Source organism: Ceratosolen solmsi, unplaced genomic scaffold, assembly GCF_000503995.2.
Source record: "Ceratosolen solmsi marchali unplaced genomic scaffold, CerSol_1.0 scaffold10, whole genome shotgun sequence".
NCBI lineage: Eukaryota > Metazoa > Arthropoda > Insecta > Hymenoptera > Agaonidae > Ceratosolen > Ceratosolen solmsi.
In genome coordinates, this window is record NW_011948412.1 from 3,671,452 (window position 1) to 3,696,356 (window position 24,905).

A 24,905-nucleotide genomic window follows, 5' to 3' on the forward strand; every position below is an offset into this window, starting at 1 on the left:
TGAAATTGCTAAATTTAGTTGGATTATATGTTAGTGATATTAATGGTAAAATATTTATATAAAAATGCGTATAATTATTATTTCTTAATTTTCTTATAAATTATATTATCAAAATAGAATGATGTATTCAGTTGATTCATAAAATAAAACAAATTATTACGGTTTTATTTTTCATGATAAAATTGTAGATGAGTCAAATAAAATTGAAGAGGACTTCTATTAAATACAAATGAAAATTTTTAAAAAACTAATGTATATTTTACATTTTATTGAACGATTCAAAATCTATGCATTTATAATGATCGACATGTTATTAGTGCACGATATAACTTATTGATTAAAAGTATCTATTTAAATTCTATTGCCCTATTATATCTTTTTCATAGTAGAGATTTTTAAGTAATTTGGAATTATGTCGAAATTTCGTTCACTTTTTAAATATGAAAATGACGGCTTTGCTTATGAAAAAGTAAAATTTTTATGTAACCGACAAGGAATACATCGTATAAAAGTGTGTCACTGCAAATAGATTCTAGGCATCCACTGCTGAATTATTATAAAGTATCACAGTATTTGTATTTTGGTATCCGAAGACAAAATATATGTTTCTTACAATCATTTCACGCAATCTGTATATACGTAATCCAGCTGTTCTCGATTGCCCCCTGTATACTTGCTATTGCGCATACGCGTTTCCAAGATTGTACATTCGAAAACGACAAAAAGTTTTGAAATTCAACGTACCGTAAATTGGAATTTATTGATCTAGATATGTATATATTTTTTCTTAAAATTTTATTTGTATAGAAAAAATTATTTTATAAAACTATTTAACATTTATTAATTATAGCTGATATTATAATTTACAATTAATATGTACTATATTGGATTGTGCAAATCATGACCAAAATTTTAGTTATTTAGATAAAATTACAATATAATGAGTTTTTTTTATCTAGAATAATGTCACATTAGTTTATAAGAAATCAGGTATCGACGTTACCTCTATTATACATTCTATGCAACAGAATTAATTATTTTTATGAACATTTATGATTAATAAAATTTATCAATAAATATGAAGTTTACATATGCGCAATACATTAATCAATTATATTTGGGGAGATTATTTAAATGAACGTGAAAATAATAAATAACTTGAGCCATATATATGTTTAAATATGTCTAATCAATGTATAAAATTCTTTCGGTTGCCTTTGCATTATTTACATAATTCTATCTTTACAAAAAGAAAGAATGTAGGATTAATTAATAAATGAATATCTATTTAATTTTAAAAGTCAAACATGTATTAATGGGATACTGTATTCGCTTTCAAAAAGCTTAAGAAGTTCTAAAAATTGTTTACAAGTCTTGTAAATTGAGGTTTTTGACAATATTCGCTTTTGATAAGGCACTGAAGAAGAGTGATATTATAATGATATTGAAAACTTTTGTAATTTTTAGTCAATATTAATAATGAAGCAAAATAAAAAATTTAAATTTATGCGTCAATAGTTAAAAAATGTAAAATAAATCGGAGAAACAAAGTATAAAACATTAAAATAAAGAAGAGACGAAAAGGATTAAAATTTCAAAGGATTTGTTGGATATGAATGCTTCAATACAGTCAGGTAATATTGGATCTTTTACGAATATCTGCCGAATTAGTATCAACAAATTAATGTCAAACTAAACGCCGGCTGCGAGCATCAGAGTCGGTAAATTAGAAAACTCCGTCGTAGAATCGACTAGGGCCGTCTTTTGGATCCGCGCTACGCTTCCTGGCACGTTGAAAACGCGTGCGTTCCGCCGACTGCCTCGAAGAAAAAGCTGAAAAAGAAACGAAAAGATGAATAGTTAGAGCCCCACCTTCCAGAACCTAGAATAGTCCAGCCTTTCACAGGAACTGCATGTGGGTTCACGATTCAGTTTGAAGTTTGCCCTCAGGCAAAATGCGCCGAAAGAGTACGCGCCAATGTTTCGTAAAATTGTAATATTACCGTTCCTCGACGTTTGTCAACGAGTACTCGTGCAGTACGCGAAGACACATTGGGACTTCCGTGTTTTCAGGCCTCATTCGAAAAAACGCCGCCGTCGCTTGTTTTGCCGTTTCGACGTTGCTGCGCAGGTAATTGGTTCCTCTTACGTTTTTACTTTACGTGCTTTACTTGCTTATTGTTATTCACAAATGTTCTTATTTATTAATGTTATCGATAATTTTGAAATTTTATTGTTTAAATATCTCTCTTTCATATTTGAATACTTTATACATTAATTGGTGTAATTTACATTCCGTTTTTTTCTAGTTCGCTTTACAAGATGTTGCAATAATTTTTTTACTTTTTAAATATAAGAAGACAAACTTTATTTTAGTATAACCAATCAACTAGTACTAATATATCATCAATTGATAGTTATTTCATTTTTTTATTTATAAATAATTTTTTTATAATTTTAATAATTTATAATCATTTTATTTTGAAATTTTTCTTACTTCAGTTGAAAATAAAAAACATTGGGATGAATGAATCTAATACAAAATTTACACAAAACTTTCATTTTAAGGCTAAACCACAACAGTGAATTATATTATACAAAGCGAAATTGTTAAATAAGAAATTATGTGCAATATACTTATAATATTCAATGCATAGTGTAATCATAGAATGTTAAAAAATTATTGTTATAACATATATATATATATATTTATATATATATATATATATTGTAAGTCATAACAAAATTAATTGAACAATTTTATCATAGCAATTATCAAATTAACTAATTTAAAAAATGAAATATACAAAAAATATATAATGAAGTAAAAATTAATTTTCTTTTTAATCATTATTTTAAATGAAATTAATCACAAAAATGATAAATATAATCTATGGAAAGACGTTATATTTTGACTACGATGAATTTACATATTACAAAAATTTTAATTGCATATTTTATAGAATACTTATAACAGCCAATTCATTTGAAGAAAGTTATTTGGTTTCTTTAAAAGAAAAATAAAATTATATTAACAGTCAATTAGATATTTAAATTAGATATATAATGAATTTGTTACGACTTTAAAAGAGATTTGCTTAAAAAAAAATGTTTATATTGTTTTATTGTAAAAAATGCGTTGCGAGCTAAAAGGAGCGCAATACTGGGGTGAATGTGCGGGAATCACTTTCACTGCTCTCGGCTAATAGATCAATGATAGTCTCAGTCACTAATTTTTCAACCACCATCCTTTCTCGCTCAGCGACTTTAATATAAGATAGAACTTGGTGTCTACAATATTTTTAAACAAATTGATATTTCCTCTTGATTACAATAATGTGATATGTCGATGTTAATATGCTCAATAAATTTATATATGATCCTATTAGTCAATGATTTTTAATATTTTAATTATAATAAGCCCATTACTTTTCATATTTGATTAAAATTTAATTAACTGGAAAATTTTAAGCAATGCAAACTTTCTTCATTTCACTTTCTATTATTAAGCTTCTGTTTTCTAAATTTTAAATATGCTTAAAAACAACCTTCGTTTCTTTATATATAATAGATTACAAATAAAAATATTGTATGGCATATTATGATTATACATATATTGTTGGAACTAATGATATCCAGATAATTTATAATTTATATATTTTTTAATTTGATAAATTTTTAAAAGAAATAATTTTATAAACAATAAGGCAGCAAATCGTATTCCGTGCTGCTTATTAAAATGGAAGGAGATCAAAACCATATTCGTCAAATTACAAGAACTAATGTAATTAAAAATAGTATCTTTTGTGTTTAAGCTTATTTATATTAGAATTTGAATACGAATTTCACAGGACATTTTTGCATGTTCTGAGATACACTGATTTCGTAGAGGTATGCATTCGATGTTTGATGTATATTATAATATAATGTTATTTGATATATTTGATATGTTTTTTGTTTAGTTTTCATAACATTCAGTCCAATTATAACTGAAAATGATTGAATCGAACCATTTTTAAATGTAATTTTTTTATTCATGTTATGCGATTCAAAATAATCATATAATGCAAAGTTTGCGTTACATCTGTACGTGATATCAAACCATTCTGTTTCTCTGGTAAATAAGAATACTTTCTTTTTGTAAAGTATTCTTCTGCTACGACTTCGTGTTTTGTAGGCTAAGAAGCCAAATAATGCATAATGTTTCAAGTAATATGTTACATTAATATACAGAATTCAACATCTTTTCAACTATTTATGATAAAGATTATAAAGATTATACAATTTATTTTCAATTATCATTTTGCTGTGTATGCACTTATAGAAAAGAAAGAGTAAAAAAAGTAAAAATCAGAATATGCGGTTATTGGCTCTGCTAGGATTAATTAGCATATAGACTATTTTTGCCTTGAAGCTGTTTAAAAATGTGAAGACGTATTTTGCAAATTATTTCTTAATTTTTCAGATGTATTTTTAATTTAATAGTAAATGTTTAAAGGTTGAAAAAAAAACATGAATAATTGAAAGCATGCATTTCTATAAGCTTTGGGCAATGTAAAATCAGATTTCCGATGAATCGCTTCAAACTTCTTTTTCAGCATATTAAATAATATGTTCTAAATTCATTGGTTACACGTCAAAGTTTTAGTATACAAAGATATGTGATTGAGAGCTACCTATCATGAATTTGGAGAAAAATAATGGATTCGCGGGCCATGTTTGGCACTAGCTTCTTCTTCACTCAGCGGCTTTCCTCCACGTTCCAACGACTTTCGAGGGCGTCGGATTTACTTGGCGCAGACCTTATGAAACATGCCTCGGTGCGTTTCCGTGAATGCCGGAGCTCTCGAAAAAGAAAAAAACTTCCCCTCTCGTTTTATCTGCTCTCGTGATCAGCCGCAACTCTGCATACGCGTGCCACGATACGTTTCGTAAAAGGTCGGCGGTGGATTACTTCGTTTGTTCCTTTCTTCATTTGAAATACTTTTGAATTCGAGTTGACTGTATGTCGATAGTCTCGTTATCCTTGTGCATCATGTTGAGCATTTGTGTGCACTGATTTAGAAAATGATGTGTATATTATTATTCAGTCAGCAGCGGAAACGAATATTTAAGATCGTTGCTTAGCTTTTGGCATACTTGCGTATTATTCAATCTCTCTTCGCCATTGTATACAATTTCTTTATTGTTGAATAATATTGTGCAATTCGTTATAATGAATATATTTAGATAATATAAGGTTATAAAGAGTACACTTATGTACATTCAATTAAAACAAATATAATTGAACAATTTAGTTTAATTAGTTATAATTATCTAAATATACTTAATTATATATAGTCAAATATTGTGAATATAAATAATAAAAGTTTTTTTTTTTTAATCTTACTCGCTATCACAATTTTATTCAGGTTACATATTATTATAAAACAGATTTAAATGAAAAGTATTTGTTATTAAGATAATTAATTATTTAACGTTGCAACTGTAAATTATTATAAATATTAAATTGAATTTTAATATAATATTTACAATATAACATGTATTTAAATGAGCGCTGTTTTATATTTTCGGCACAGAAATATTAATTGCTCATAAGCATTAAACAATTTAAAAGATATCTTTTAATGTTATTGCAAAATAATGTTTTATAATAATAATATCTTTTAATGTTATTGAAAATGTTATTGCATTAATTTTGTCTGAAAGTTAAATTGAAAGTAAGTTGTACAGCTTGATACCGAATAAATTGCTTTTTGAGTATTGAGAAGTTAAGTAAGCAATTGTTGTCGAATGAACAACTGAACAATAGACTATGCTAATTATTCTTCTTCTATATCGGAAAATTAAAGCATAATAAATAAATGAGGGAGATCGATATAATCTAAGATTTATTACAAAAGAATAATGATCAATTTATTAAACGTTGGCTTAAATCGTATAGGTAAAATTCACGTTAAGCAACTTAACGCATTCTATTTGCTGATATGCATAAATCATAATTTATTTAATATATAATATATTATGTAATATTAAATTTAATTCTACCGGAATTGGTATGAAATTTCATTGATTACTTGCATGCTTGTACTTACACGAATACATTTTTATTTAACTAAAAACTTGGATGATTATATAATTCAAAAATAATAAATATATAATAATCATGGAACTCTTAATTATATAAAGAATGAAATAAAACTATTATTTTTTTAATTACTTATTAAATTAGCAATAAGTCATTAGTTCAAATTACTTTTTAAAAAGCAAATGCCATAGTTGTCATAAATCTAATAAAAGCATACTTATATTATAATATACAATAATTATGATATTAATAAAAAAAAACCGATGATCATAGGCTGCTATATTAATACAAAAGTTGATAATATAAATACTATGTTGATAATCAACAGTACTTAAGGTGCCATTCATTTAAAATTATATATAAACTGTAAATATATTGTTGAGCTTATAATATATGGTCATTGGGATTTTCGATTACCTCGTGTAAGTAAATCTCCTGAAAAACTTTGCTTCTCAAACAACAAACACACATAAACAATAGAACTACATAGTCACGTATTGTATGGCTAAACTTGGGGGCGAGTATAATTATAGTGGACGACGATTGTCCTAGCGGTCTTTATTATTGCCTTACGGTTACACAGCAATTTTGTTGGTTGTAAGCGTGACGTTTTGCTTCATGGTGTTTTACCGTGATAGTTTCTCTCTCCGTGGTGGTAAAGACTACGTGAGAGATGACTTCTAGATTAATTTTAATAGGGCTGGCATATCTACATCATAAACTTATCTTATACTTATACTCATGCGTATACAAATTTAGAATTAAGCAGAAGACTATTTTTTTACTAACCTATGGTCACAATCACTTATCTATTATTATCGTTTTATTCTTTTCAAATGAAGTTTAAGATAATGTGATTTTTAATTTCATGTATAATGGGAAAATAGTTGAATGTAATTTCCAATGCAATTGATTTTCTTTCATGCATAGATTAAAAATTATTTTCATGCAAATTTTTAAATATATCTACGTGGAATTTCAATTAATAGAATTATTCAATAATAATTTTACTCATATTTTTTCTTACTGCATAAATAAACTTGATTTCGTGTCTTTTCAAATAATTTATTATTAATTATTAAGCTACCGTACGAGTCACATAATCTCAAGACATTACTGGTTATAAATTGCTTTTGAAATACACTGCTCTACATATTTAATAAAACTACCGTTCACAAAATTACTACCTCTATATCAATTACAATATTTTATTTAAACAAAATAGACTTTTTTTTATTTTGTAATAGAATTCTAATGCATTTGATAATTTTTATTTGTGTTTTTCTATAATTTATATTTACGATGTAGCAGTCTAAGGCGTCTGCTAATAATTTCAATCATTTGAAACAGTATTGTATTTAATTATATAAGTAGTTAATATAAGTTAAATATAATTTTTAACTAAAAGAAAAATTTATTAAAACAAATTAATTTTTTATGGTGATAAAAGTAAGCGTGGATTTCATTATTTTATATATAAAAGTTTTATGTCAAGAAAAATAATAAATAATATATATACAATAGAATAAATCATTTTTGTATAAAACAATGTTTAATATCTATTGTTAATTTATTAATAATTATTACATTGTGTGCTTGATAACAAATTGTTTCTAAATTAAATAATGTTTAAATACTTCTTTAATGGTCAATTATTACACACAATTACATTACAATACTTCTAATACGAATACATTTGTGTATATTTGAGATAATAATATACTAGGTATATTAATAAATTATGTTTAAACTTATTCAAAATATTATAAATAACTAAATATTTTAGATTTCAATTCACACAAATTCTTCTTTTACTCAGTAACTCTTTATCCTATAAAATACATGATAAAATCAACTTTGATGATATTCATAATTTAAAATTTCCACAATTGTTAAATTGTATTAATAGGAATTTTTTAATTAATTTCTATGATCCATAGAGACTTGGAAGATATCTATTATTTATAGTATTGTCACTTTGTTATTAAAATAATAAAATGATAAGTTACTTATTAATTACTTTATTAAATTATCTTACATAAATTTATGAATATAATAGTACTTCAGATAAAAACTCTTGAAAATTTTCACCAAATATACTTAAACATAAATTATTTTTTCTAATTTATTTATAATACTAAATCACTGCTTAGTATTTGCTTTTTCATTTATAGTTTTCTTTTCATATTCTATTCTGATGTCTTCTCAAAAATATTGAAAAATTTATTAAAATACTTTTTTATTTAATTACAGTAGTTTATTAATTTTTTGATTTATCATTTTTATCTAATATTTAATTTAACCAAACTTTTAAGTATATAAATACATATATTTATTTATTTATTTAATAGATGATTTTTTCTTATTTCATAAAAAGATTTCAAAACAAAATATAAAAATTCGTTATATTTTTAAGAATATTTTCAAAAAATATATGTACATAACACATACACACACACACACACATATATATATATATATATATATACTATATAAAATAATTATTTATGACATATATGAAAATATTATTAATGATATCTTTTTATTACCATAAGGTTACAAATATCTTTATTTTAAAATTTTTCATTGAATTTTTTCATTTTTTCAATTTTTACATTTTTTCATTGAATGGTTTATGCTATTAATAGATATTAATTGATATTTTTAAATCCTTTTGAAGTAAATATATTCTAAATGTGAAAGCTTTTATACCTAGATAACTTAAATTAATCGTAAATGGGTTACTGTAACAGTTAAGAAGTATAATAAAGGAAAATTAAATCTATCATATTTACTGGATTACCATGAATAATATAGAGAAAAGCTAATTAGAAGCTTTTTACATTATATCTAACGTGGTATCGTTATATAGGCAAAGACACCGTGTATAAAAGTTCCAAGGGGCATTGTTGCATGACATGAGTTGCAGGATGTGGCGAAGGACTTTAGCACAAGTGTGTTGATTTTAATTAAATATAGAGAATCGTACATGTATATAATTTTGTCAATAAACAAGATTTTTTACATTAATGAAACTGATTACTTAAATGATTCAAGTGTATTAACCGAAATATTTTAATAGATAAAGTTGATCTTAAAAATAATAAGATCAGTTTATTCAAATTTTCGAAATACTGCATATTAATATATTATTATTCAACATTATAAATTATTGAATATAATATTCAATAATACACAAATTAATTTAATACCAATAAAATATAAAATTATTTCTATTTAAAGACACTAATCATGTTTAATATAAGTGGTATACGAAACAAAATACTTATTCCTCAGTATTTTAATTACAAAAAATAAAAGATTCTACATTTTTAATACCATTTCTGTGGAAATTATATTATAATAATAATGGCAATTTCCTTATGTTTTTTAAAATTTTATTAATTTAAATTTACGAAAAACTAATTAAAACATTTCTGGAAATGCTTACATCTATTATTATTCAATAACTTATTCAAGTTAATTATCTTCAAATATTTATATAGGATATAAAATGTAATTATTGTCTTAATTAAATATGTATGAGATATTGAAAGTTATCTAAACGATTAATGTTTAATGTATAAATATTTATATCTAATAATAAATATTATATAATTTGTTCACTTTTAATTTAAATATATTCAGTGAGACCAATTAATATTTAAACGCTTTAAATACCTACAATAAATATTAAAATGAAGAAATTTCATTTGATGACATTTGATCAGGTTGTACAATCTAGAAAGTTGTTTTGAATTGAAGTCCAAATTTCACAGCCTTATAATTCATGACAACTGAAAAAAATAATTGTCTTACGAGCAATCATTTATATTCTTTATATATATAAATTTTCGTTTATAAAGAATTAAAAAGTGAAATAAAAAGTAAAATAAAAAAAAGTAAAATTGTCCATCTTAATCTGTAGCTAAAAAGACTAAACTAAATACAATTAAAGTTGTATGTAGTATATCATTTTTATTAAACAATATTACTATACATAATTAAAATGTGAATAATTTTATATTTTAAATTATACAATGATTTTTTTAAATAAAAATTTTGAAAAAGTATTATTAAATAAATTAAACTATATTACTAAAGAACTGGATATCTGAACTGGATAAAGAACAGCCTAAAGATCAAATTTGTCTATATACTCTTATATGTCTTAATTAATTAATTTTCGTTGAATATATATATATATATATATATATATATATTTATTTATTTATTTATTTATTTATTTATGAAAATAACTATCTGTATTGCATGTGAAAATTGTTATAGAAAAATCAATAAATTGTTTAAACGTTTAATTGTCGGTGTATATAGGAAATGTAACGATTTCCCAGTGTTCAACTAATTGAAATACGTACAATATAAAGTGTATACAACGTCGAGAGTGATGCACTATGGGTAAACCACCCGAGGGTGGAGGCTTACGGCCGTTCATCATTATCGGTATCCTGGTACTACTTTATGATTCACATGCACAGGAATATGGATGTCCACCACAGGAAAAAATTTTGCCATGCAGGTGTTCAACGCGTGATATGGAATTCCAAATATGGTATGGAGTCAAGTATTTTATATTTGTTTATATGTCTGTCTTGAATGTTACGTACTGATAATGTACCGTTAGTAATTCCTACCGATCACACATACAGCTTTTAGATTTGATCCTTAGTTTAATTGAATAAGAAATTTTTTCATTTATAAATAAATTATATATAAAATAAATCATTTATAAAATAAATTATTTCATTAATTAATTTATTTTGATTAATAAATTACATTAGTTGTTTAATTGTATTAGAAATTTTATATGTATTATATATGTATATGCATTTATAAGATATTGCCAATAATTATAATTAAAAAAATTTCTAATATTAAGATTGGCTAACAACTTGCGTTTATTGCAAATAAAATTTAAGACATTTTATAAATTGCATAATTTCATTAAAAACGTTATTGTACCAGTTTGGTACAATAATTTTTATTAAATTTGTTTAAAATTTATTAATATCAATATAATAATATATTGTTTAATTCATTATGTTGAGCATGTAAAATGAAAGTAGTCTTCTTTATTATATATTGATTGTTTATTATAATCGTACTTATAAAAGAAAAATTTAACTTGGAAATAACTTTATTTATAGAAGTAAAATAGATAGTATTGTTTATGAAAAGTGTGTTATTATAAATGTTACGATATAATATTAATATTTTCTTTATACTCAAAACGAATTTTATTCTATAAAATTGGATTAATTATGATTTTTGATAAGAACTATTAAAATTAATTTCAATCCCAAGAATTTCTGTAATTATAAGATTTATCGCTTTTCATTTTATTTATCATCGGGAGAATGTAACATTAGCATTCAATAAATAAAAAAATAATGAAATCAGTTCAAACTAAGAATACTAAATATAATATAATATCTGATCGACTTTTGAAAGCTTTCGTGCTCTCACCAATCATAATTTATGAATTAACAATGAAGAAATGTAAAGTTTTGTGCATAATGCCTCATATAAAATAAGCTACAATACACGTACAACATCAGCTTCCAAGTATTATTAGATATTAATGGTCGACAATAAATTTCATATTATGACAGTATGATCATGAAAGGCCGGAACAAAGTTATAACGAAAGTTGAGAAATAAAGATAAATTTAACTGCAGGTGTAGTCACAGCGAATTGCCGCGCGTCCTGGAGGGTCTGAAGGCAGTGAGTCGTTACGTGAGCCATCCTATCGACGAGCTTATCCTGGAAAACAATAACTTGCCGAGTCTACCTGGTCACGTGTTCGCAAGCTTGCGCGTGCTGCGACTCATGTTACGCAACAATCGATTGGAACGTGTCTCGTCGGGTTGGCTCGACGGTCTTCACGATTCACTACTCGAGCTGTTCCTCGTCGAGCCTGATCTACGTTCCCTTCCAGCTGATAGTTTGGAAAACCTTCAGGGCTTAGAAGCTGTCACCCTCCAGAGCAAGCTTATCAAACGCTTGCCTAGCTTTACCGGTGGGCGACCTATTCATTCTTCTACATCTGAAATTATGCAGTGCCTACTATTTCAATATCAATGTCAATTTAAGCATATAGCTAGTTATCTATCGAATTTTCGACGTCGATTATGAAAATATAAGTACCAACACACACGCGCGCGCACGCACACACGCACACACGCACACACGCACACACGAATGCGCCGGTATACAAATATATAGATAAAAGAAGCTACGGTTGAGCTAATGTTTGATACAATGTTCAGGACTCTCAAAGCTGCGATACCTGCAAATAAACTCACCAGGACTGATCGAATTGACTCCCCGTAATTTTCGCGACCTGCCCTTCTTGGAGCAGCTCCACGTATTTGGCAGTCCAAAGCTCACGCGCTTCGAGGCTGGTTTATTACGCGATCTGCCACGGCTTCAGCTGGTTAACGTTAGCGATTGCGGCCTCCAGTGGATTCATCCGCGGGCCTTCATTAACCTGCCGGAGCTCAAGGAGTTGGCCCTGCCAGGCAATTTGATTCAAGAAGCGACGATGGTTGGTCGAGCCATCGTTGATATACCGAGCCTTTCGGTTCTTCAGCTCGATAGGAATAAGATTGTTCGACTGGCCGAGGGCTCCTTCGCCGATCTACCCACGCTCTCCAGGATATCCCTCAGCTTCAATAGAATAACAGAGATCTTTCCAGGTAAGTCAATTTATGTATAGGATATAGGTCATCTCTAATTGTCTTCCCATATTGCATGTTAATCCTGTTTAATGGCTCAACTGATATTTGCTAAGACTTTTAATCCAGCGGAATCTAAAGTACACAAAAAGAAATCGTTTATCTCTAGAATTAAGGCTTTCGTTTTTTTTTCTATAATAATATACATTATTATAAATATATATTGTAATTTTATTTTAAAAATCAGAATTATTATCTGAATTATTTCATTCTACTTTTATTTATGTCGTCTCAACACATGGATTCATAAGCCTACTTAAACACTTAGCCATTTCAAATTCCAATTATAATAATTAATTGAATATAAATAGCACTATTATTGATAAATTACTTTGGAATAATATAATTGGATCAAAATTGAATTAATGATTTATCTAATCTAAAAAATAATAAATATACTTTATTACAAAGAAAATAATAGCCATGTATAGTTATAAACTCATTTATTTCGTTGAATTAATAGATGGAATAAATATAGATTAAATTTATTAAAACAAAAAGTGTACTCTTTTTCCTTATTGGCCGACAGCAAAATGTAAAACAAATCGAATATTCTATGAAAACGTTCTAGGGGCTTTCGAGCGTGTACCGTTGCTCCGCGTCTTGAATCTCAACCACAACCGCATCCACCGTATCCATCCGGAGTTTTTTGTGCAGCATGGACGCGAGGTTAGTGGTGTCGAGGAGATGTGGCTGATGGACAATGATATCGGTCACGTGTCCGAGATTCGTTCCGTCCTCGACGCAACGCCACGACTAAAACTTCTTGAAGCGAGCTTCAACCAAATCGAGGATATAGGATACGGAGCACTAAGGGGACACCCAAGTCTCGAACGGCTTCATCTCGATTATAATAGGCTGAGCTTTTTGCAAAGAGATGTTTTTGCGGATATGCCAGCACTTAGAGAACTTAGACTTAGAAATAATTCCCTCGTCAATTCTCCGGATGCGCCCTTCTGGGATTTACCAGCCCTCAAGGTTTGAAGCTCAATATTTCAATCATACGCTACTTTCCTATGTCATTCAACTTTTATCTACCAAAATAAGTAAAAGTTGCACGTTAAATATTTCGATAAATGTAATGAAAATTTTTTATAAACTTCATTCATATTAACATTTTGTTTATTCGAAAATTACGCATTCTATTTATGTACTTTATTCATTAACACATTATTGAGATAAATCAACTTCTTAAATATGAAATAGTATTGAATACCATTTATTTTGTATATTAATTGAAGTTGGTAATACAATGGGAAAACATTTCAGGAAATTTATCCTTCATTCTTTAATAAAACAGAATTACATTTACCGTATCGAATTTTATCCGATGTAAACAGTATTTCATCATATTTGCTAACAGTGCTTTAACATCCGTTATAATATATATATAAACAAAAAACCAGAAAATGTTTGCAAACAGAAATATAATATCGGTCTAGAATTAGTTTATAATTCATTTTATGACAATAAAAAAGGTAATACATTAAAAATATAAACATTCAATATAAAAAGTGTGATATATTAGCGGTTTTTAAATACTTATAATTTATAATCTAATAAAAATAATGTAATAAAAATGGTAAAAAATATTAAATGAAAGGAAGAAACAATTTTTATTAATCATTTACTTAGTCTACTATTATTTTATATATAATATAAAAATATAGCACTGACATTGCTTATGTCATTAAGAATTAGACCGGTGCAAAGAATTAATTAAAAACTTATTAAAAACAGTAAAATGTTTATTGCATTGCATGTCTATTCTAGTGTTTTAAATAATCAATATTAGTAATAACATTATAATATTATATGGAGTAGGAATCAATTGTAATAAATTTATAGTTAGGTAAGTTTCAATATATAAAATATGTTAATTAACATTAATTATGTTCATGCTTTAATTTTCAGGGGTTAGATTTGTCAGGTAATTTCTTCCGTCACGTCGAGGCGCGTTTATTGGCGAATTTGCCAAACCTTAGACGTCTTGATTTAAGTGAAAATACTATTGCCTTGGTAGAGCCGGACGCTTTTCTTAATTTGCCAGCTTTAGAGCACATAAATATGTCAGGAAATGCTCTTTCCGTCCTTCACCCGATGACGTTCCGGCATCTGACGAATTTATACGAACTTGATGTCGGATGGAATCGGTTGCTTGAAATAATACCAGGTTTGCTCATACATTTCCAATTCATACTATATCTTAATTATATAATAGATATATGTCTGATTAAAAATATTGGATTCCCATGCGACTGCAATATATAGATAACAATTGATAAAGTATTTTCAAAAGTATGAAAATTACAGTATTTTATCAAATTTCATCGAAAATATATAAGCATAATTAGTCAGGTGAAACTCAGAAAGGCAAAAATTATTATATATATATATATATATATATATATATATATATATATATATATTATATATATATAATAAATATAATAAATTGCGATTAGACTTGAATTATTAATAAAGTTATTAATAATGAAAAATAAGTGCTGGAATGCACTGAACTATAAGGCCGTTAAAATTTCTAAAAAAAAAACAAAATGAATATTCGTAGGCTTACCCCGTAACATGGAGCATCTGTACTTACCGATGAATCGAATTGTTGCGTTGCCATCAAATCTGGATTCGCAATCGTTAACGTTACCGCTTTTGCGTTCGCTCGACCTCAGCGCAAACGGCATCGAGCGATTGGTTCCAAGTGCTCTTGGTGCTTTACCAAGTTTGCGTAAACTCAATCTTGGCTTCAACGCTCTTACAATTCTCGAGGATGGCAGTTTCGAAGGTTTAATGCGGCTCGAGTTGCTCGACCTCAAGTACAACAGGATTGACGAGCTGCACGCTAGATGTTTCAGACCATTGAGGAATCTACTTGACCTAAACTTACGCGGTAATAGAATCGAACTTATAAAGCCCGATGTTTTTCAAGATAATGTTCGACTCCAAAGGCTTGATATTAGCAGAAACAATCTTGCTCAGATTCCTCATAAGACATTTGCCTTTACGAGGTGAGTTGAACCTATGTGGACTTGTGCAAACTCCATGTTAAGAAAATAAAGTGAAATCAGTTTTGGTATTTTTTTTTTTTTTTTTTTTTAAGCAAATTTAATAATATTATTAATTGGAATCACAGTCAGAATTTTAATATAATTAAATGTAATTAAATAATATAATTACAATTTCATTTATAATTATAATATAAGTAATTTCTATTAGCTCACATTCACTTAAAGACGTATAAAAGCATTTTTTTTTTTTTATTATAATAATTTATGAAATTATATATTTTTTTCATTAACTAACATCGATTTAAGACTTTTCACATAACTGTGCTTAATGTATATTTATTAATTTTGTATCAATTATAATAAAATATTTAGTGTTCATATAGTGTTTAAATGAATATATCATTACATATTTACATTCGATTTTCAATAATCAATACATTTTCGATGATATTCATATAATGTTTGAGTATTATACATATTTGCTGACATTAGTAATTAAAATAATCATAATATTTTTGAATGTTTATATCCACTTTCAAAAAGAGAAGAGCAGAATCGACAAAGATTTGTGTAATAAATAGATCGACATAGAGTTTAGACGCAGCTGATGAGAAAATAGATGCGCAAACTATGGTTCGTGAAAGCCCTTTAGATGAATATAAAAGTGGTTTCACTATTACATGTCTTTGTCTTGCGCAATATCATAGAAAGTTTGCAACGTTGGCTCGCGTTAATAATTGTCACTCGCTTCGGTGACGATCATCACCCTCGCGTGTTGTAACGAGTGATTCATTCTCTTATGAGGATTCCTCGTTAGCGCGTTCATATAAACGATGCTTTTCTTTACAAAATCTTATAACGAACGTATGGAATCTATTGTTCTTAGTAACGGTATCCTAGATCCTTTCGTCAAATACTGGATGATGGTGTTTTTCACTGCTTTATATCATTGACGTTTGCGGATGGAGCGTCAACTTGATTTTCTTGTATTTATTTTTTGTTAGTAAATTCTTGATCGAAAAAAATTTATAATATGCGACTTACTGGAGCCCAACAAGAATATTAATATTTATAATTATAACTTGCATTTGATCAATTGATGATTAATTGTTTGTTAAAATATTTTGTTTTGATCGTTAATACAATGGCATTTTAAATGTATAAGTCTTCAACACTTTGATAATTATATGAAACATCAAAATAATAATGCTATATATTATAATGATTCGTACTAGTTAATTCGAGAATCAAATAATAAATGAATATAAAATTATAAAATTAATGAAATATCGATACGAGGCTTTAATTATCCATGTTAATGAAAAAGGTCACCTTAAGCTGCTTTTTAGTTTACTCATTTGTGTGTTGACATTTTTCTACGCTAAATAAATGAAAAATTGAAAATATTTTACATTAAATTGATTTTTTTTTACATTTTTCTTATTTTATAATTAATATTATAGTCTACAAAAGCGCGCGCACACACACGCACGCACAAATTACTTTCTGAATATAGAAAATTTACTTTGCATTACACTTTTCCTCGTAATATAACTTCATATTATTACATTTTTAATTTTTGATATTACGAATAATTATTTTAAACAAGAAATCTTAGATGAATAGGAGATAAAATATCTCGTGCTCTAGTAAAATAATATATCACTTATTTACTACTGTATAATGAAATAGAAAGTACGTAATCAGTGACATAATGTATTCATCCTTGCAGTTTCTGAAAGGTTTTAATTAATTTTTTTTTTCCAATTCATAAGTTAAAGCTAACTGAAAAGTAATTCTATCTATTATATTACATTGAATGGGGTGTGATGTAAAAACAGCTTAGAACAAATTTTAAATTACAGTTGCGTAATCATTGCAAATAGCGGAAAATCAAATCAGAATTAAAAAAAGAAAAAAATGTCTCTAATAATATATCGACGAACAGGGAATTACGAGAACTCTACGCATCGCATAATGCTTTACCAGAGCTCCCGAGCTCGCTTCATGGCCTCGAAGCTCTGCAGATCCTGGACCTGAGCTTCAATAAACTTACGGCTCTTGCGCCCGAAACGTTGAGCAGCCTCACGAGTCTCCTTGAGCTTAAACTCGTGCGCAACAGGATTCGGGAGCTACGCGAGGGCGCTTTCGACAGGCTACCCCGACTCGCTCTTATTGACTTGGAGAATAATGATTTGGTGCTCATCGAGCGCAATGCCATCAGAGCACTGCCAGAACTGCAGGCACTTAGGCTTGGCAAAAATAGAATTCAGGTACTGCGGCGTTCTTTGACTTAAAATTTCTTTTCATTACCTACGCCTTATTTTATTCGTTACATCTATATTTTGCGCTTCAAATTATTCTGTTATTCAGCATTTCGTTTACACGAAAAATTTGAGATCTTCGTCTGTAAATCGATGATTAACATTATTTCAAAATATTCATTATATTCATAATTCAATAATAGTACTCGATTCTAGTGTTAAGCTGAAAGTACTAATACATGCTGTTTAATTTTGTACACTAGACTCTACGACATTTAATGTATGCATATTTTGTTATGTCTGTCAAATAATTATAATTTTTATGTAAAATAATTTTGATGTAAAATATATATAGAGAAAAATTGACTTTTTAACAAAACGTTCTCGGTATTAATAGATGATTCCCAGCGGAGCATTTTCAGAATTGCCGATGCTTCAAAGTGCCGAGCTTCAAGAGAATCGTGTGCAAGAAATTGCTAACAACGCTTTCATCAATATTCCGCATCTGCTTTTGCTTAATCTCAGTCACAATCTACTATCGAGCCTTGAGCACATGGGGTTAGAAAGTTTACACTCGCTTGAAGTACTCGATCTCAGTGACAATCGCATCACACGTGTGTCCAGTGAAAGTTTAGCCACGATGGAGTGGCTCGTTGAGCTAAAAGTAAGGATTTCTTTTAGCTTTTAAATACATATTAGCAAGAATTCCATTATGATATAAAAATCCAAATTTATTTCTTAATTTCACTTCTTTATTCTATGTATACGTATTTTTGCTTAATTTTTTTTTTATTGTTATATCGAATTAAATTTATTCGCCATCCTTTCTCCCCGCCAATATTCAAATTATTTTAAGTATTTTATTCTACTGAAAAGTTTATTTATATGTAAAAGCATTATTCTAATATATATATATATATATATATATATATATATATATTACTTAATAATGATATTATTATATAATATTTTTAAAGTATTTCTGAAAAATAATTTTAATAAAAATTATATTCTACCCGATCTTCAGTGCTCTACTGAATGAGCAATATCCTCTTCCTTGCAATAAGTACAGAGTTAAAAAAAAAAAGAAGGTCTTTCACAGTATTTCGTTAACGGAAAGGGAAGACCGCCTGCGCTTTCCTGCTAAAAGTGAAATCGCGCAAGAAAAGCCGAGAACGCTACTTCTCCTATTATTTGCATTCAATCTCGCTTCAAGGTAGTTAGAGCATGAAGGCTTATCGTTTTCTGTCCTATAGATGGACAACAATCGAATCTGCATAATCCAAGGCTCACCATTCGACGAAATGCCAAGGTTGCGTGTCCTTAGCCTCAGAAGTAACAAGATGGCTTCTGTCGCTGAAAACACCTTCAAACGGCTTAGGTCCAACATTGCTGTTCTTGACATCGATGGTACATACTTTTAAATATAATTCACTACATTTCAATTACCTTTCATATGATATTCAGTTATATTTATGGAACATGCAATTATAAATTATGATAGAAATATTTTTTTTCTAATTGCATTAATTGTCTTTTAAAGTTTTTCATTGAGCATTGTTTATTTGAGAAATAATTTTTCACGTTGAAATTTTCAGGAGGAATTTTTTACTATTAGGCGTATTAAAATTCTTAAAATTTATTTACATAAAAATTGAATCCAATATTAAACATAATATTATAAGGTAATATTAGACTATAATATTAATTTTTTATGTACATTGTCAGTTAATTATATTGTTAATTATATTTCATAGCATTAGAAAAAATTAGAAAAAATAAATGCATATTCGTTATATTAATATATATATATATATATATATATATATATATATATATATATATATATATATATATATATATATATAGATATATATATATATATATATATATGTCTATTAATGTAACGATTATGTAATAGATAAATCATTGAAACTTGTCTCTATAAATATTAGTTGTTATAAAGTAAGTTTTTAAATACAATTTAATACGTAAGCTATTATATATTTGCTAATGAGCAATACACATTCACACGCGTATATATAATTCAACAAATGATAATATTCTATCATTATATGTCATTTTTTGTCATTCAATGAAGCAACTCAACTTCATCCAGCTGATGATGTATTGATATATAAATATTGAATGAATTTTTCATACATTATTTGTAATAAATTGGTAGAGCTTAGATATATATTTAAAAATTACAATAACTCATGTTAACTAATGATTCAAAAATTAAATGTGCATTTAAAATCAAACTCGGTTGCTAGATTTGTCATTCATTTTTTATCACAAAATGCACAAGTCATTATTTTCAATTCAAATTAATGTGTGTATATATGTGTGTGTAATACATTTTCTAAAGCCTGAGTCTGCATTAATAAAATCTTTTGATTATTAATTGAATATATTTTTAGAAAAGTAAGTGTAATTCGGTGTGATTTCTTTGATAAACATGAGAAGAATTTTTGATTTTTACATTTCCAATAATATTGGTAAAGATAACTTCTGATGATATGGTTCATTAATAAATGAAGAATCATCTTATTGTGTCGTAAAAATAATTGTTTCTAGCTAACGAAAGTTTATGTAAAAAGAAACTATCCAAGACTTTTGCACTCTTTTATTTATTTATTTGAAGTTACGATTAAATTTACATCGGTTCAAGTAAGTCTGTTGTAGATTATGACTATCTGGTAAAGTATTTCATTTGCAAAAAATGAAAATGAATTTGTCCTTTAAAACTAAAGAAGATATAATATATTCTTAGGCAACCCATTATCTTGCTCCTGTGGAATGCTATGGCTACGAGGCTGGTTACAACAGGCGTCGTCCGAGGGTCCGCGTTGCGCCGACGGCTCGCTTTTCCGGGAAATTCGACTGTCGAAACAGGACTGCCAGCGGGAGCGACAGCTCGAGCCGCTCTACCCAGGCTGCGAGTCCGAAGGGTTGAGCGCGACCTCGACCTCAATTTCACCGCACTGTAAGTCACGCTTATAATTCGACCTCAAGATTTTGAAAATCATTTCAAATAATTGGAAATTATAATTACTTATTGACCCAAGAACTTTAATGAATATAGCTTTTCAGCTATCAGCTTCTATAAACGAATCTAAACCTGGTGTTTAATACCTGATATTTTGCACTAGGTACGTACAATCAATCGATAAAAGCCGATCCGAGTTACACATTATTTTCAGCTGCTTTTATTCGTAAATAATAATAATTTGCCAATGATATTTGTGTATATTAAAAGAAAAAACTTACCAAGTAGGATACCAGTTTTTTCAAGTATTGTGATAAACACTTTTACCATTAATATAAAATTTATTCGTAACTAACTCGTTTTCCTGCCCCTCGTTTTCCCGCCTCTCTAGAAAATCCCAAGGACTATCCACGCCTCAAAATCTGCCGTCTTCTATGCGCGTGTAATTAATTCGTCTCATGCAAAATACAGACTCGCTGCCGTCTTGGATGGATATGAAAAAGCCGTCACGGTTACCTGCTCAGGATTCCGATTACTCTTACAATGACTACGACGATTACCCACAGGAGGGTAACTCGACCGACATCTCTAATGCCCTCGGCGGTAATGTAGCGTCGTCGTCACCCTCGCCGTCCTCGGTGATGACAGTCGGCCCTCAAGCAACCGGCCATAATGTTCAAGTCGCGAGGCCAACAAGTCCCTCCAAAAGCCTGGGAGTGAAGAATGTTACCGCTGCGGGTAACCGCAAGCCCACAATACCGCCCTCGCCCAGTAGCTCTGGGTTTACTTTTTTCGGGGTACCGTTACCGAATCTCAATTTTAACCTTTGGGGTGAGTTTATAGTACAATTTAACCGATAACTTTTTTAATAAATTACATTTTAATAAAGTCATTTATTATGTATTAATTTATTAATAAACGATAAGAAACATTCATAGTAAAAAATTTAGCCATGTATAAATGTCTACAAACAATTACTCATAATTAATGTATTTTATGTTTATTTTAAGATCGTTTTCATTTTATAGATGTTTATAAAATTATTTAAATCAAACATCTTAAATGCTTATCGAGTCTTATGATTTACATGTCTCTCTCATTTGTCCTTTTACAATGTTATTGATTCCCGTTTCTAAATCATTTGCTTTTTCGTTGCAGGTAATGCAGCTAAAAAGGCTAATAGAAAGGAGGATAGTAATGATGCTTCTTACTCGAATTCTTCGAAATTATCGGTATCCTCGAGACCAGGTCGTAGTCGTTATAGGAATTTCCTACCCACCGAGCCAGAGATCCATCGGGGAGGTTTCGTGCCTTTACCACGTGGTCAAGGTGGTTTCATCCCAATCGTAGATCCTCGATTGGAACAACGTCCATTTAATGTAAACAACTCTGATACTTCGATCATTTCAAAGAACTCGAGTAAAGAAAACGAGAACGGTAGTCAGATGTTACATGAGCGTAAACATATCAAGACTTCGAACTACAATCTAGGCAAAATAGAAAGAACAAATGGACCGGTGACGAGCGGCCATAATCATTCGCTAAGTAAGTTTTTCCTTGATTAAATATAAACCGTTTCATTTGGTATTATTTTTAATATTTCTATAGTTTATACAGTCAGACTTTATGCCTACAAATAACCGCAAAATAAAAAATAAATAATATTTTACATCATATTGTGTTTCTTTACCGTCTGTAAAAAGAAAAAAAAATTTTTAGTGATTAAATTTACAGAGTCAATTACTTTGTATTATGATAAATAATTTTAAATCTAATATTTAATAATATTTAAAGGAAGTACAACAATTAAAGTATAATTTTATTGAGAATATTAACAAAAGAACGTTTTAAGTAAAATTTGTACATTCCAATACAAAAACCCTTTTAATATGCAGAGACGACTGTTTGAAATCTTATTTAATATGTATATATTTCTATCAGCTCAGAATATTCTAAAATTCTAAGATTCGAATTAAAATTTTGATTTACCGAAAAAATATGAATCCAATGTATGCACAGATTTAGGGAATGCGAAATCTCGTCAACCTGATCGTAATCGTGAAAAGTTTACGGGAGCTGTTTCTATTCGAAGAGAGCCAAATAGTGGTTCGACCATAACCCAAGATTCAAGCGTTGAAGCCCATGAAACTCTCGTCTCAACAGAAATATATGTCAATGAAAGTATCGAAGGCATTCCAGAAGACGAAGAAAACAAAGATGACAGGACGGTGAGTAGGATCGTCTGGGAGTCGGATAAGACAAGAAATGTTAGTACGACGATAAAAGAGGTACCAATAGTTAATGTCGACAAACTCCATTCTAACATAAATAACACCAGCAATGACAGAATTAGTAATAATCGATTAAAAGCAACAACAATGCCAACAACAATGATCACAACGACGCAAGTTATTGCAGGTGACAACACAGATACGCACTATTGAGAGTAGCTTAATAATAATATTAAATATTTATGACTTAATTGTAAATTCACGTATTTCTATAAAATAAGAAATTTCTTCGTGTTAATAAAACGAAAAAATTTAAATATTTAAATATAATTTAAATACAAGCGAAATAGTGAAATTATTAATAATAACTATAATCTAATTTATAAGAATTAAATTGTTGAATATTCCTTTGAATTAAATAATTTTCTTTTAATTTAAAATTTCTTAATATTTTATAATACTAAATTAATAATATTAAATTATTATTATTATTATAATCAATTTCAAATTTAAGCAATTAAATATATTAATTACGAATAGATCGAGAAGGTCATTAATTATATGTGACTAATGAACAAATACTTTATTATTCAATTGGATGAATTAAGTTATTTAAATTTATATCATTTAAGCTATTTTCCCTTAATAAAGGTTTGAATGAAAATTTGTATTATAATTTTCGTTACAAAGATATACGTATATAAAATACACGAAGAGAAAGATAAAAAAAATTTAATTTACAGTTACATATGTATTTAAAGAGTGTGTATTTTAATTGAAGAGTGAATATATATGATAACAATAAGACAGTCACAAAATTTTCAAATAATCAAATTGAGTTTTTCGTGTAAACTTTGAAATTTAATTACAATAATTTAGTTGTTAAATTAATAAAGAATAAAATATTTAATATGACAATCAGTCAATGAAAAATGATGAATTACTTATATGTTTAACTTAGATTAAGATATTTTTAATTTTTAACACATTTTGGATTGCCTTTTTAGAAAATATACAAATTATGCAAGAAACTTCAATTAAACAAGCTGATACATCAACACCAAATACTTTGATAGCACAAACATTGGACGCTTTGAATTTGACACCTCAGGTTACAAGGAGTATGGAAGCATCTGCTTTATCAGCTCTATTAGTTCCTGGTGGACAGTTACCACCAGTTACCGTATCAGGAACTAATATTCGACAATTCGGTAGATCTACCATTACTAAAATTCCTTCACCATATTTTGAACCAAACAATGATAATAATGTTCAAGAAAAATTAATCGAAAACAGAGAAAATTTACTTTCCAAAGAAGACAATCACCTGAGCGGATCTTCGGTTGATGAAACTGTTAAGCTCCTCGAGAACGATAATTTTAACTGGTACTTCCAACATTATAATGACTCTAACTTGGAACCTTATGTTGGTATTATTTACGGAGGTAATTTGGCATCTTCAGTAAAAGTCGATCATTTATCAATGTTTGTATATGCATATTATTTAATTCGATACTTACTCTGAGAATTCATTAATTTAATTATGAA

The 24,905-nt window shown here is 28.0% G+C and overlaps 1 protein-coding gene across 1 annotated transcript; it reads left to right on the top strand.

Annotated features, from left to right (window-relative positions):
- The first annotated feature begins 1,933 nt into the window (after window positions 1-1,933).
- Window positions 1,934-24,905, top strand: atk (artichoke). Its single transcript, XM_011502219.1, has 15 exons — window positions 1,934-2,131; window positions 10,424-10,661; window positions 11,789-12,129; window positions 12,380-12,808; window positions 13,419-13,825; window positions 14,762-15,020; window positions 15,420-15,870; window positions 17,819-18,143; window positions 18,532-18,798; window positions 19,391-19,544; window positions 20,911-21,123; window positions 21,598-21,957; window positions 22,285-22,671; window positions 23,146-23,540; window positions 24,319-24,905. The coding sequence occupies exons 2-15, from the start codon at window positions 10,504-10,506 to the stop codon at window positions 24,880-24,882; spliced, it is 4,710 nt and encodes a 1,569-aa protein (XP_011500521.1). The 5' UTR covers window positions 1,934-2,131; window positions 10,424-10,503; the 3' UTR covers window positions 24,883-24,905.

Bases quoted from the DNA above. Each gene is read 5' to 3' on its own strand.
- atk (XM_011502219.1), top strand. From the start codon at position 10,504: ATGGGTAAACCACCCGAGGGTGGAGGCTTACGGCCGTTCATCATTATC. The intron at 12,809-13,418 runs GTAAGTCAATTT...AAAACGTTCTAG, and splicing joins AATAACAGAGATCTTTCCAG to GGGCTTTCGAGCGTGTACCG. The intron at 15,021-15,419 runs GTTTGCTCATAC...GAATATTCGTAG, and splicing joins GTTGCTTGAAATAATACCAG to GCTTACCCCGTAACATGGAG.